The 16,023-nt window shown below is 34.9% G+C and overlaps 1 protein-coding gene across 3 annotated transcripts in view; it reads right to left on the bottom strand.

Moving 5' to 3' along the window:
* Positions 1–16,023, bottom strand: part of CDH18 (cadherin 18) — a 532,487-nt gene that overhangs the window by 242,627 nt on the left and 273,837 nt on the right. For all 3 annotated transcript variants that reach the window (XM_042952827.1, XM_042952846.1, XM_042952853.1), the window contains exon 4: positions 5,270–5,564. In XM_042952827.1, coding sequence (XP_042808761.1) covers positions 5,270–5,564 — 295 coding nt within the window. The remainder of the gene's footprint in view (positions 1–5,269; positions 5,565–16,023) is intronic.

The following is a 16,023-nucleotide window of genomic DNA, read 5'->3' as shown; positions in this document are numbered from 1 at the left end:
AATCAAAACACCTTTACCAGCTTTTTAATAACAATATGCCATTTTAGCCTCACTAAATGTCTTAAGACCCTTATCGTGGCCTTTCTGAGAATGGCAATGATGTTTCCAAGCACAATCCTATTTATCCTACTTTCATTTCTAAAATGCCACACATGCAGTAGACTGCTGATTCCAAAGGCAGGTATAATTTCATCTCATAGTGAGTGTCCTTTTTGCGCCACAACAATCAGTATTAACTTTTTTATTTCATCCTCTTAGGTCTCAGTTCTGAAGAATGTAGGCATTTAATAAAGTTACAGAAAATCTAAATTAAAGAAATGCTTCTTTAAAGTTGTTTAAAGGACAAAGAAGACAATTATTCTATAGAATAATTGCTAGAAGGTAGTAAAATAATCATCACTGGCATGATAATGTGCAGCACATTAGAGAAAAAAGTGAAGTAATTGTTCATTTACATTGATAAAGTGCGTGCGAGTGTCTTCATGGGCCCGTTTGAGTTACATTTTACCCTCCAGAATATTTTGTTATTATGTCCACCCATGTTCACTTTGTTCACTTTGTCACATTTTTCGGTAGGTAAAAAAAAAAAAAAACATGCAATATGATAGCCAGTAGCTTACAAGGAATTCATCACAACGCAAATGGTCCTTTTCTAAATCAATGCTATAACACAACAAGTAGATTTTCTTTTAAAAATGACAGTCATAATGACTCTCAAGAAGCCACACTGTTATACTTCTTTTCCATAAGCACAAACGACCTAACTTTATTCAGTGGTATACCTCATTATTTTCACAATATAGTGCATTTGAATATGGCAGTTAATATTAAACATGAAAATTGCTGGGGCTCCAGGGTGGCTCAGTCTGTTAAGCCTCTGACTCTTGATTTTGGCTCAGGTCCTGATCTCAGGGTTCGTGAGTTTGAGCCCCTCATCAGGCTCTCTGCTGTCAGCACAGAGCCTGCTTGGGATTTTCTCTCCCTCTCTCTGCCCCTCCCTGGCTTGTGTGTGTGTGTGTGTGTGTTTTGTTTTTTTTTTTTCCTCTCTCGCTCTCTCCTTCTCTCTCTCTCTCTCAAAATAAATAAACATTTAAGGAAAAAAACATGAAAATTGTTGACCTAAGCATATAGAATCATTTTTGGTCATAAAATATATGATCTGAACATTGTAACCATATGAGATTCTCTTTGGAAGTGACTATAAATTTAACAAATATCATATTCTCCAATTCATGTTTCTATTTTGAAATGCTTTAAAAAAGTACCCCCCCAGAGGGGGGATTTGAGAGCATTTGGCAAAGTCTAAAGACACTGTGATATGGTGGTAACAGAAGGGAGGGTACTAAGCATATAAAGTTTGGAAGCCAGGGATGCCACTGAATATCCTATAATACACAGAACAGCAAAGAATCATCCAGTCTCATACATCAATTAGTGGCAAGGTTGAAAAACTCTGATGTAGAGAGAGATGATTCCCTATGTAATAGCTGAAACTCAACGATATAAACCAAAGAGGTAAAGAAAAACATTACATTGAAAAACATGCAGTGACAACCACTCTAGTTTGTTTTGTATATTTCTTTATGAAACCACTCAGAATGCCGCAGACTTTGTCTGCTGATTATTACCCACTGACAAGAATCATACAACCACATTGTACTTTGCTCAGTGGTCACATAGCACACAGCATAGTCAGAGGGATCCCTGAACATCCCTTAGTACTATAGATGTACAAGAAACAGTAATCTGATAAATACTTGCACACTCAGGACATCTCGTGTGCTGCCTTCTCTGTATTCTCATAGCATAGTCTGCTGCGCTGTGAAAGGAATTCATCATTTGTACGACAATCCTGTTAATTTCCCCCTTAACAACATACACACACACTCACGCACGTGCACATACAACCCTAAGTAGACCATAAACCCATAGGGAAGATAAGAGTAAAGAGCATTTTTCATTATTGTGTCTTCTATGTGTAATGCCCTTTTAATTTTTCCCTTGTCTATTTACAAACCCATGCACACTATGTAAAATTATTTGAGGACGTCTTCTCTAAGTTTGCAAGCTGGATTTTCCACTTTATGGTTCCCTTATATTTTTGCTAATCACACACTATGTTTAAATTTTCCGTTTATATGTCTGTAGACTGTTCAAATTTAAGGACATGTTTCTCCTTCCTTCCTTCCTTCCTTCCTTCCATCCATTTTTTTAACATTTTATTACTAGCCACTATCAGTCCTTAGCACATAAAATGCCTTTATTTCCTCTCTCTCTCTCTCTCAAGAATTAAAGAGATACAAAACAGTAGATTTTTTTTCTTATGACAGGATGATCCACAAATTAAGTAATGAGTATATGATAAAAACAATGATTTTATCAGGCACCATAAATGTTTTTTAAACATAAATGTTTTTATCACAAGCCTGCATTTCAGTTTTTATTATCACTCTATAAATAACATCTATATGTATATGTAGTTTCTAATAAAGAAGAATGCATTACTCTCATAGCAAATAAAGCCCACAACCCGTTTTTAGAAGTAATCACCCTTACCACTATGTGGGTTTCTTTCAGATATGCCCTGTGTGCCCATATACTGCACAACACATCCTTATTTTCTAGAATAAACTGTAGTTTATTCCACATGCCTTTCTGAAAACTTTTTTTCTCACTAAAACAATATAGATCTTCAGCATGTATATACATGCAAATTCATTCATTTTAAGGCTACATAAGAAATCTGTATATGTTTGAAGAGTCATTGATTTGAAAACTTCCTTATTAGTGGACCTTAAGTGTATTATTATGAATAATACCATAATGGGCATCCTTTCACATATATCTTTGTATAACCATATGAACACATCCATAAAATAGTTCTCTATAATAGAGATTGTCCAACAAACGGATATGTTCTCCTTAAAATGTTGAAAGATATTGTTAAATTGCCATCCAAAACAAAACAACAGAAAACAAACTATGGGAATTCACCTTTCTGCTAACCATCCTGCAACTTTAACAGCTTTGTGAATTATCAGGCTTGCATACTTTGGTAGGTGAACACTGGTTTCTCCTCCTCCTTTGTGGTTTCTTAAATTACTAGTGAAATTTGAGTTTTTTCTGTGGATAATTAACACATGTTTCTTTTTCTTGTGACTCTCCTGCTAATGGGATTTCCCCATTTTCTTATTTGGTTCTAATGAATTGTTATTAAAAAAAATATTCTTATGTAATACAAAATAGTCCTCTGTCCGCCATGAAGGTTTTTAAGTATTTGAGTTCATTTTTCTTTTGATTCAGATTAGTTTTATTATTTGATGGCTATGTTTTCAAATGCTTATTCATTTAAATTCATGTCTTCTTGATTATTGGTTATTGCATTCTTATCTTACGTTGAAAAGTCCTTCGTCTACGTCTTTATTTATTTATTTATTTTTTTTAGTTCTTGTGTTTTCATTAGCAGATTCAAAGTTTTAGGTTTTTTAGAGTTTAATCATTGATTTATTTCCCATTTACCTTGTCCTCAAGTGTGGAGAAAATCACACTATTTCAATTGTGTCAGCATCACGAGTACATCTGGTCCTCCACCTGAGCCCCACTCTTTAGCTCAGTTAATGGGGTTACTTTCCATTTCTTGACACTTTCATTTGCTTCACTCTCCAGCCATCTGTGTCACAAAGATTTTTCAACTTTTGGCACACATATCTACCTGGAAACTGTCCGTTGTCTTTATTCACACTATATGTATCTAATGTACATATTTTGGAGGTGTTAGGGAATTTTTTTTCAAAAGCATATTCTCGTTGGACTCCCTAAAGATTAGATTACTAGCATAAATAAATGTCTATTCCCTTACTCAGGCAATTTAGGATGAATTTTCTTCCTTATGGTATGTAGCCATCCCTGAACCCAATCCTTTAAACAAAAACAAAATAACATCAAATCTATCCCCATATGGCAAGAAGGAGACCCCACCCCTGGCTCAATAAGCTGTACAGATTCTGGAACATCCACTATTTTTCTTATAATTATTCCATAAATAGCTTAAACCAGGTTTTAAATTTGTAACTATATTAAAAAAAATGGGAACTTAAGAGCTGAACCTCTGTCTGGCTTAGAAATCTTTTCTAGGTTCACTTCTTACTAACCATGTGATCTTGGGCAAATTATGTAATTCTATGTATCAATTTCATCCTCTGTAAAAGGAGAACCACAATGTCGCCCTTGTCCATGATGATACAAGCATGAAATTATTACACATGGCATGCAATGCCTGACATATAGTAAGTGCTCAATAAATACTCCTTGATGCTGTTTCAGTGATCATTACCACAACTGCTTTGACGACTTGTAGTCTCCAGTCCTGGCGAACCTAACTGGTTGTTTTGGGCTGATTGATTTTAGATTTTCTGCAGAACTCACAGTCAACATTCAAAATATCCAATTTCCTCTTCGCCCCTGATCAAAACTTCTATGGATTCAACTGAGTCTACACTTGATGGCAACTAAGATTTAAGTGTCTGATATCAACTGTTAGCTACATCAGAGGCAAAAAGGAAAAAATCCTTTAAGGGTTGTTTTACGTTTTAAGATAAATAAGCTTTGTAAATGCTTATGAGTATCTAAAAAATTTTATTGAATAATGTAGCTATTATTTACATTTTTAATGCTGTTATAATTGGGTCATAAACTGCAATCTTTTTTTTATATTTCCTTTTTTTTCAATATATGAAGTTTATTGTCAAATTGGTTTCCATACAACACCCAGTGCTCATTCCAAAAGGTGCCCTCCTCAATACCCATCACCCACCCTCCCCTCCCTTCCACCCCCCATAAACCGCAATCTTAAAAGACATGTAGTAAAATATCTCAAACATTACGGTGTCTATTTTTATTTATGCAAACTGTCACCTTGAGTATGTTGATATCTCTGTAGCAATATAAATAAAGAATTTACATGACTAAAAAACCCTGTCAATTAAGCAAGAATTGCCGATGTCTCCCCATTAATGATGTTTTCTTGATACCTAAGCATTACCTCTACTTTAGCATTCAGAAATTAATTTTAATAAATAACATACCATCTAGACCCAATATCCTTTAATATTTTAGGCCACGTGTAAATATTAAGATGTTTTGAAATTTCTTCGGATTTCTCCACGCACACACACACCCACACACAAAGTTAAAAACTGGTTTTCAAAAGATGATCATTTGGATTCTCAAAACTATATTAACTGCTAAAGTGAATAATGCTTTTTCTTACCCATATCTGACATTTCAGGCACAGTAACGATGTATGGTCCATCTGTGAACTTTGGAGCATTGTCATTGATGTCTTGTACTTTGATTATGAACTCGGACTCGGGCTCAAGAGGCTTGTTTGTTCGTCGGTCGATAGCCTGGGCGTGAAGCACATAGTGGGTCTTCTGCTCTCTATCTAGGCTTTTCGTTGAGTGGATGTCACCGGTGGTGTCATCGATGATAAATATAGTTCCGGCACCTTCTCCAGTAAGGATGTACTTGACAGACCCATCGCCTTTGTCAGAATTGGAGTGCAACTGTCACATAAAAATGAAATACTTTAGTGTGAAATTATATTCCAGCTTCACGTCGTGTTATCTGAAAATTATCCATAATTTTGAACTTAGTTTGGTTATAACTTTTCTTACCTTCACAGTCTACCACATGGTGCTATAATCATATCCTTTTCTGCAGTTTTTCTCTAATTGGTATTGATATAGATATCTTTTATCATGATCTATCTAAGAAATCCAATAATCAATTTAAGAGAAATTAATAAGCAATAGTCATTAAATAAAAAACAATAACCCTTGATGTCATCTAGTAAATCACCACTGCATTAACTACACAGAATGGAATTGGATAAAGAAATTACCAGGAAATCACTGTTGCCCGCAATAGTTCCAGGAATAATGACTTTTTATATTAATTGTTTGGCATTTTATTTCAAACTTAAAATTTAAAAAAAAGAAAAAAGAATATATGGCAGGATGAGATTCAAATTATTAAAAACTTCCACAAAAGAGGCACTTATTTGTTATAGAGAAATTAATATTATAATGTGAAAAAATAAAAATATATATATATTCCAGATTAATTGTTCAGATTTAGAATGAAAGAAAACACAGAATAATTTTTTTTATTATTATTATTATTATAAAACTTTAACTCAAAATTTAAATAGGAGTGCTTGATTTAATCAATACATGGTCCTAATTTGTAACTAATAGAAATACACTAATGAATTCTCATTTATTAAAATAAAAGTGGAATATTATACTAATAGATATTACAAAAGGAACATTTCACTAGCGAAGAAGTATTTAATAAGAAAGGTAAATACATATTAAGATAATTATAAACCATTTTTTTGTCATTTAAGCATCAGGAAATGCTTTTAACCTGCATGTGATTCATACTTCTTAATCTATTGTAACTTCTGCCATCTTTGCATAAGTGCCATTGTTATATTTCTAGCTAGAAATAACCACAATTTTTCTTAAATCTCACACATCTATTTGAAGAATTGTTTCTCTTGAGAGATCTGAAGTTATCCTTCATATGACATCTTTCTGGTAACCTAACCTCAACTACTCACCTTTTGCTCAATTGTGACACTTGGAAACATTGAAAAAATATAACCTCGTTCGCCTAAGTTTTGGATTTCTTACCATAATAAAGAGAAAGTTTTCAAGGATTATTTTAAAGTCTCTGAACCCTTAGAAGACGTTTTCAAAAAGAGAAAATATAGAAAAATATAATAAACTATGACAAAAGGACTATTCCATGGTAAAATGGAGGCAACTGAATATAAATTGTAGCATATCCCAAATAATCTTATATCTTTCTTGAAAACACGTAAGGCGTAAACAGGGACAAATTCTGATGGGAATCACCTAGCAAGATTCCATAAATCATTATCTTTTCAAAACTGATTTTTTGGAGCTTTTATAAAGATGAATAAAAATGCATTAGCAATGTATGAAAAACACAGCTTTCAAAGATTCACACTTCATTAGTAAATTAACAACTAAAAGAAGAATGCAGCATGAGTTGTGTGGAGACAATTGCATGCATGGATGGAAATGTATTTAGTCATTTCTTTTGGTTTCTTGCCATATCTTTTTAGCATCTAGAAGAAAATTTTATCATTTCTGAAGCAGATACACCTGCAAAATATCAACAGAGTGGCCTGTTTCAGTCTCCAACTTTGCTTTAATCCGTGACCCAAACAGAGCAACAAATTCATTTAAACAAATGGTTTTAAAACCTTTTCTCAAAATCTCTTGTTATGAAGTGAAACATTAGACAGTCTTATTAGCTATTGTTATACTATACATTAATTATAAGTCTATATAATGAAATTAAAACCCTTTTGGGGAAATGTCTTGTAGTTCTACCATCTAATTTCAGAAAGACAGCGATGGTGATGATTGACTTTTATCATCAGGATATATTTTTATATTCTTCTATGTTCTTAGGTTATTTTGATATTATTTCATTTTGTGTTAAAAGTTTGTATTACAAAAGATGGTCATATTTAAAGAATGGCCTTATATATGTAGACTTGCAATGAAAGTATATAAAAGAAACAGTAAAGTTGTCAACTTAAAGCACTATGAAAAATATAACACACTCTATGCTTTATGTAGGTTGTGGTAAGCAATTCAGGTAAGAGAGAAAATGTCAGTAATTTTATGTCTTTAGATTTTAAGACTTGAATCTGGTTCCACATAAAGTGTTTATATTTAACAAACAACTTAGCCTAAATATTTCAGAAATTATGTCTGACTTCAAAATAGACGTGCAATAAAATCAGTGAATGGTAATTTAGCAGTATTTATAATATTTGATAACATAGTAGAAGTTACATTAAAATGTTGCAAACATGTATTTGAATTTTATAAGGTGTTGACAATGCTTATCTTGAGTGTTTCAATAATGCAGATAATCATTTCAATAATGGAGTATTTAAATATCTCAGCGGGCCTAGCTGACTCTTGGAATGACTAGTCTTTATGTTAACACTGACGGGAAGCTACTACAATAGCATTTAGGCAAATTAATAGCTCATATGATTAGGATGATCAACATTTGTGAAACAACAAAGTAACCCACTCTCAGGATGACCCCTCATCTATCGTACACCCATTTCCAAATGTTCAGTTTGGTCTGGAATACATCCTTTGTAACAGAGATGGAGCCTTAGAGAAAAACCAGCTATAGAGAAAAATCAGCTTAATAAGTCAGCTTTAATATCTGGAAGAGCATGTTTTATATTCGTTTTTTTAAGGCAACAGATGATGCATCAGTGAGTGAATGAATGAATGAAATGGCTGAGCAGGAATGGTGGTAGTAGTGGGGGTAATCTTAAAATAGGGACAGGAAGCTCTTTGATGCAGACAATCAAGTAATATGGATAACCAAGAGAGAAATGTGTTGTCTCTGAGTGTGGGCAACAATAAAACATCAAAGGAAAGAAGCGGAAGTAGGGCACATGCAGTAGAAATACTCTGGATATAGACACAGAGCTGACTTAGCAACAGCAAAATATGATGTTGTAAGATGAGCTAGCTCTTATGCTATTTAAGAGAGATTTTCATCATATTGTACATTGACATGTAAAAATATTTGGGAGACAAAGTTGATGTTAGTCATCAGTATTGAACTCTTTTTGGCAGACAGTTTGGAATAACAGAGAGAAAACAGTGGCAGGGTTTTATAACACACAGTGGTAACAGTGTACTTTCCGAGTCATGAGATTTTGCAAAGTGAGTGATATTTTTTATGCTGAAGGACAGATGTTACAATATTGTCCTAAAGCAAGAAGGGACAATGCTCGCGTATGTGATTACATAATAAAGTAGGGTTAATGAACTACTCTTTAGAAAACAGAAAAGGGGAGGAGAATGAAGAAAGAAAATGAAACCACCCAAGTAAAGCAAAATGACCACTTCTCTGGCATGATTTTAATAAATTGTCTCTTTCTTATGTTAAGTAGTAACCTATGGCACTTGGAAAGCTAATATGACTCACATGAGTTCCCCCTGGAAAACTATTTATTCACCCTGGACCACATTCGGATCAGGACCTAAAAATTTATAGCTTTCACTCCAACTACAGAGTTCTTCACTAAGATAATATTCTATCCCTTAGGGAAGAATAACTTTAAAAGGTTAAGAAGATGATGGCAGAGCAATTAATTTCAAAAGTTGCTTTTAGTGAAGACTTCAAGCCATGTTAAAAAGATAGGTCACTGACTTAAAACGATAATATTTTGAACTACATATTTTATATATATATTTTTTATGAGTAGGAAACTTATTTTTACAGCATTCCAGGGGAAGCCAGCAGTACACATTGTATAGTAATCCCACTATGATTATTTTTCCAACACATAAAATGATGCAATATAAGGATCACATGAAATACATATTATTAAAATTTATTATGCACCCTTTATTCCACAACGTGTTATATTTCAAACAATAAGTAGATGAAACAAAATTCAATTGAACTGTTAATAAGTAATTGACGTAAAGAGGAAAAAACATTTCAAATCATAGTAGTCTCTTGGTAACTAACATATCTATCTTGTGCAAGAAAAATACAGAACCATCAGTTTTAATTATGCATCAATTAATATGCAACAAAGTTACATTAGAAATAGTGATGAAGTACTCTGTTCAACCACATACCTAATGTCAATTAATTAAAAGGTTAAGAAATTAGGTGAGAGTAAGGAAATAGGTGTGGCTGTTGAACCAGAAACATCAGAGCTCTTTGCCAACATGCAAAAGCCTCCTGTTGAATTTCAGTTTTTCACTTTTAACTTCTTAATCAGTATTCTCAGAGAAGGAAGCTAATGAACGAGGAGGAAGAGGGAAAAGAACAGGAGGCAGCACGTGTTTATTATATCCCCTGAACCCCAGATTAAGGGTATTAACGTACAAGATAAAAAAAATCTATATCTCTGAAGACTGAGTTGTATAATTCCATATCCTTCAGATATCCTCTAGAGAGCCCCATCTGGGTGTGCCAAATATTGGGGCACTGCAGGAGGTAAGTCAGTGGTTGAGAATTTCACTTTTAAGTGTTGGAAACCCTCAAAAACGAGCCAATCGATTAAAGTTGGAATGAGATATATAAGGCACAGGAGGACCTATTCTCTGATATCAGAGTTAATCTCTGTTCTTTCATCTGCCAATTAGGGTCTAGCTGAGAAAGAGATGGCCCTGGAAGCTGGTTTTAAAGAAAAAAAAAAAATCTCAGAGTGTACTAACATTAGTACAATTCCGGCCCCAAATACTGGTCCAAACCACTATCCACATATTCACAGGGGTTGTCATTTCATCCCCATTAAAACTCTGTCATTACTGTTCATTTTAGCCCTTTGTTCAAATCAGAAAGCAGTAGATGCATAGAGAAAGGGGAGGGAAGGAAAATTGAAATGGGAATGGCTTCAAACATTTAGAAAATGTATCTGACAATAAAATGTAAGCTTATAATTTAATCTAGCAATCACTATTAGAAGTGTATATCCAACAAATGTTTTTGGAGCATCTGCTATGTTCCAGTCCTGGTACTCAGTAGTTAAATACATCACTAACGTGGAGATTCATACCCTGGGAAAGCTTACTTTAATACCAGTGGGAAGAAATACACAGTAAGCAGAAAACATTGTATATATATTATATATATATATATTATATATATATATATATAATATATATAATATATATATTATATATTATATATATAATATATATATCACTTTCTAACACTTTCTAGAAAGTGTCACTTTCTAACACTATATATATATATATATATATATAGTGTTAGAAAGTTACAAGATCCCCACTTAAAAAGGAGAGAGAGAAAGAAATACCAGAGGTGATCGGGAAGGTGTAGAGAGGTTTCAATATTAAATAAGGGAGTATGTTAGGCAGGACATTGGCCCCTCAAAGATGTCTATGTCTTTATTCTAGAAGCCTGTGAATATGTTACTTTACATGGCAAGAAGAACTTCACATATGTGATTGAGGTCAAGGTCCTTAAGACAGGGAGATTACCTTGGTTTCTCTAGCTGGGACAATTCTGATCACATGAGTCCTTACAAGGGAAGACCTGATCCCAGCTGGTTGAGAGAGAGAGAGAAAATGGAAGTGTGAGAAGGAGTGAGCACCTCATTGCTGGTTCTAAAATGTAAAAATCATCATGCAAGACCTAAGAGAGGCCTCTTGAAGCTGGGAAAAGCAAGGAATGGACTGTTCCCTAGAGGAAATGAAGCTCTCCTCACACCCTGATTTTAGACCAGTGAGAACTATGTTGAACTTCTGACCTATAAAACTGGTGGAAAATAAATTTGTGTTGTTTTAAGGCACTGATTTTGCAATAATTTGTGATAGCAACAATAAAGTCTAATAAAGGAATCAGAGAAGGCATATTAAAAAGATGACATTTTAATAAATTTTTGAAGGAGGTAAGGTAAGTGAGCCAAGTTCGTATCATAGGAAAAAGCATTATAGTCAGGGAAAACAGAAAAAGCAAGAGGGTCAAGTTAGGAACATGAATAGCAATTCCAGAAAGAGTGAGGAAGCCAGTGTGACCAGAGTTGCATGGACAGAGGAGAGTTGCAGAAGACATCAGAGAAATACAGTAGTCTCCCCTTCTCTGTGGTTTCCCTTTCCCTGGTTTGAGTTGCCCACTGTCAGTTGTGGTCCAGAAGCAGATGGTCCTGCTTCTGATGTATCATCACTAGACCAAGAGTAGCCTAATGATGCATCACAACGGCCACGTCGTTCACCTCAGTTCATCTCCTCACGCAGTCATTTCATCCTCCCACATCACAATAAGAAGTGTGAGTAGAGTACAAGATATTTTTTTGAGAGACCATATCCACATTCACGCAACTTGTATTACAGCATATTTGTTATTATTGTTCTATTAGTTATTGTGATTAATCCCTTGTGCCTAATTTATAAGCTTTATTACAGGTACGTATGTATAAAAAAATCACATAGTATATATAGGGTTCGGTACTCTCCGAGATATCTACTGGGGGTATTGGAACGTATCCTCTATGGATGTAGGGGTACTATAACTGGAAGGAAGATCATGGAGGACCACTGCACAAGAAAAAAGAGAAACTGGATAGTGTTGAGTAGAGGAGCATCATAAGTGATTTACATCTCAAAAGGATCACGTCCATTTCATTACTGAGAACAGAAAGTAGAGGAACAAAAATGAAAGCAGGGAGAACTGATAGACTTCTGCTTTGGTAACACGCTGACTGAGGATGACAGCACGGACCAGGCGCTGGTGAAAGTGACAAGAAATGGAGTATTCGTGAATATATTTTGGGACAAATGCAACACCAAATGCAAAAATAAGCCAGAGGATCTATATCACAATAAAAGGCCTTTGCATAGCAAATAAAACCATCAACAAAATGGAAAGGCAACCTAGGGAATAGGACAAAATCTTTGCAAATTATATGTCCGATAAGGTGTTAATATCCAAAACATATCAAAAATTCACACAACCAATAACAAAACCAAATCTGTCAGACATTTTTATCCAGAGAAGATATACAAATGGCTAACAGTACATGAAAAGGTGTTCAACATCATTAACCGTCAGGGAAATGCAAAGCAAAACCACCCTGAGATATCACCTCACACCTGTTAGAATGGATATTATTAAAAACAAGAAAGAGGTAACAGTTATTGGGGAGGATGTGGAGGAAAGAGAACCCTTGTGCATTCTTGGTGGGAATGAAAATTGGTGCAGCCACTATGGAAAACAGTATGAAGTTTCCTCAAAAATGTGAAAAAATACAACTACTAAAAGATCTAGCAATTTCAGGGTATATAATCCAAGGGAAATGAAATCATTATCTCAAAGAGCTATCTTCAGCTCCATGTTCATTGCTGAATTACTCCCAATAGCCAGGAAATGAAAACAAATTGAGTGTCCATTAACAGATGAATGGATAAAGGAAATACATATACACCCACTGCACTTCCCCCATCCCTACAAGAATAGTATTCAGCCATGAGAAAGAAGGACATTCCACTATTTGCAATAACACAGATGGATACTGAGGGCATTATATTCAGTGAAATAAGTCAGGCAGAGAAAGACAAATATTGTATGATGTCACTTTTTTTTCTGGAATTTTGAAAAGTCAAACTCTTAGAACACAGAGTAGAATGAATGGTATTCCCAGGACCGAGGAGTGCAGAAGAAGGGAAGGTGATGGTCAGAGTACAAACTCCCAGGTATGAGTAAGTTCTGGGGATCTAATGCACAGCAGAATGATTATAGTTAACAATACTGTGTTGTGTATGAGAAAGATGCTAGGAGAGCAGACCTTCAATGTTCTCACCACAGAAAAGACATGGTAGGGGCACCTGGGTGGCTCAGTCGGGTAAGTATCTGACTTCCGCTCAGTTCATGATCTCGCGGTTAGTGAGTTCGAGCCCCGTGTCAGGCTTCGTGCTCACAGCTCAGAGCCTGGAGCCTGCTTTGGAGTCTGTCTCCCTCTCTCTCTGCCCTTCCACTATTCACACTCTGTCTCTCTCTCAAAATAAATAAACATTAAATGTTTTTTTTAAAAAAGACATGGTAATTATGTGACATGGTTTTAACTAATGCTATAATGCTAATCATTTTGCAATATATGTGTATCAAATCAACACATTGTATACTTAACCTTATACAATACTATATGTCAATTCTATCCCAGTGATGCTGGACACACATTTTAAAAAGAAAGAGCACACAAAGTTTCCCTAAAGGAGTAGTATAGGATTTATGAAAAAGGAGAATTCAAGCACAGATATTAGGTGCTTGGCTATAGTTATGAAGAGTTCAGAATTTAATCAAATGGGATGTGGACGGATACAGGTACACGAAATAGAAAGGGGAAGGTCAGGAATTGAATTTTGACATGCTAATCTTGGTATTTCTATTGGCGATCTTAGTAGAATGTAGAGGCCATTTTTTATATGCAGTCTCTAGTTCAAAGACAAATATGGTTGGCTTATAAATTTGGGAGACAGCCAGCACAAAGGTGGTATTTAGAGCTATGAAACAGGATGAGATTACCAATGAAATAAACATAGGTGCACAGGGAAGAACTGAGGACTGAAACCTGTAGTGCTTCAAAATTAAAAAGCCAGAGGGGGACATCTGGGTGGCTCAGTCCTACCTCGGCTCAGGTCATGATCTCGTGGTTCTTGAGTTCAAGCCCCACATCCGGCTCGCTGCTGTCAGTGCAGAGCCTGCTTCTTGATCCTCTGTCCCCCCTCTCTCTGCCCCTCCACCACTTGCACTCTCTCAAAAATAAATAAAACATTAAAAAAAAAAAGCCAGAGGGACGAGAAAGATAAAGAGCCCCTAGTCAGGTAGAAGGAAAACCAAGTACACCAGTGTCTTGTTTTAACAAGAGAAATTAAAACATCTGTGGATAAGGGTATTTTATATAGGAATAATAATGATTATTTCAGAGGCAAAAAAAAAAATCTAAAAGTCCATCTGGAGGGGGATTATTTTATAAATAATGAATTACCATTAAAATAATAATATGAATATGCTAGCTCTGAAGAACTATCTATAATTTGTTGTGGATGGGAAAGCCATGCTGTGTAATAATATAGAAGCTGAGATCTTACTTAAAGTATAAATAACAAAAATTACATGTACAGTATATTCATATTTATTAACATGGATGTATGGAGTAGGATACATTATAATCTAAGCCACTGAGGCTTGAGGGAGGGCAGAAAAAAGCATACACCGCAGTGAGCCAGTCAATTTCCTTTTATGTCTTTCAGTTTAACTGACTGAATAAATATCTATTACTTTTTAAGTATATATATCCCCGTTGTTACTGAAGAACACTTCTGGGTTTTATCTGGGCCAATAATGGAGAAAAGACACAATATGTGGCAACCCATTCTCAAAGCCACAAGAATCTTTAGAAAATTTCAGGCAGCATCTCATTTCCATGCATAGGGTCTAACCTTTGCTTGATTCTCACTGATATGTTTACGAATTTATCTATCTATCTGCCTATCTATCTATCTATCTATCTATCTATCTATCTTATTTGCCATGCCTCAGGTTGCTACATTCTATCTTGAATGTAGGTACAACTCCCAGGCTATTGCATTAAGTTGCCCAGGCACTGGTAGGTGATGCTTCCTGGAATGGTTGTCTTGTTTTCCTGAAGTGTGTCTTGAAATTTTTTGATATCCCTGCCTACCTCCTGTGTCCCTTGTAAGGCCCCTACATCTCTATTCAGTTATTCTTTTGGTCTCTATCAACATGGTCCATGTGTTTATTTCTAGGCTTAAAACCAAGGCACTGTAACAGGATGGAAGAAAAAACTGCATCCCTACTATGTATCAAACAATGTGTTGATATAAATCAGACAGGGTCCCTTGCCTTCAAGAAGTTTTTAGTGCAGTGAGCAAGAAAGAGCAACAGATCCAGAGTAGGGACAGTTCTGATAGAAGCATGAGGTGAAAGTAATTTTTCCTTGCTTGGAAGTTTTCCCAGAGGAAAGGACTCAAAGTCTCCATCTGTATTCCTGTTTTCCCATTTCTATCAAAGGATAAAAGTTGTACATTAAAAAAAATAATAATTCTCATCAAACATTTTCCTTATTCATCTGTTGTGGATTTAATCCTATCACATAATATAAATTGTTCTAAGGTTACCCAAAACCACCCAGTTATTAAACAACTTTTTTTTTTTTTTTTTGAGGAGAAGGCTAATTTAAAAACATGATAAAGCTAACTCAACACAAGGGAGCAGAATGCAGAACTCTCAAATATTGGTTCCTAACTTTGGAAATTCAAGACATGGAAATACGGAAGCTTTTTTAATGGAGAGAAACTGTGGACTGAGACACAATAGGGCTACAGTCCAAAGTGTCTTGCTAAGTTTTTCTGTGACATAAGGACTACTCAACCCTGAGCTACATAC

This window comes from Panthera leo, chromosome A1 (genome assembly GCF_018350215.1).
Source record: "Panthera leo isolate Ple1 chromosome A1, P.leo_Ple1_pat1.1, whole genome shotgun sequence".
Taxonomy (NCBI): domain Eukaryota; kingdom Metazoa; phylum Chordata; class Mammalia; order Carnivora; family Felidae; genus Panthera; species Panthera leo.
The sequence above is the reverse complement of the archived record's forward strand: the minus strand, read 5'-3'. Positions and strand labels throughout refer to the sequence as shown.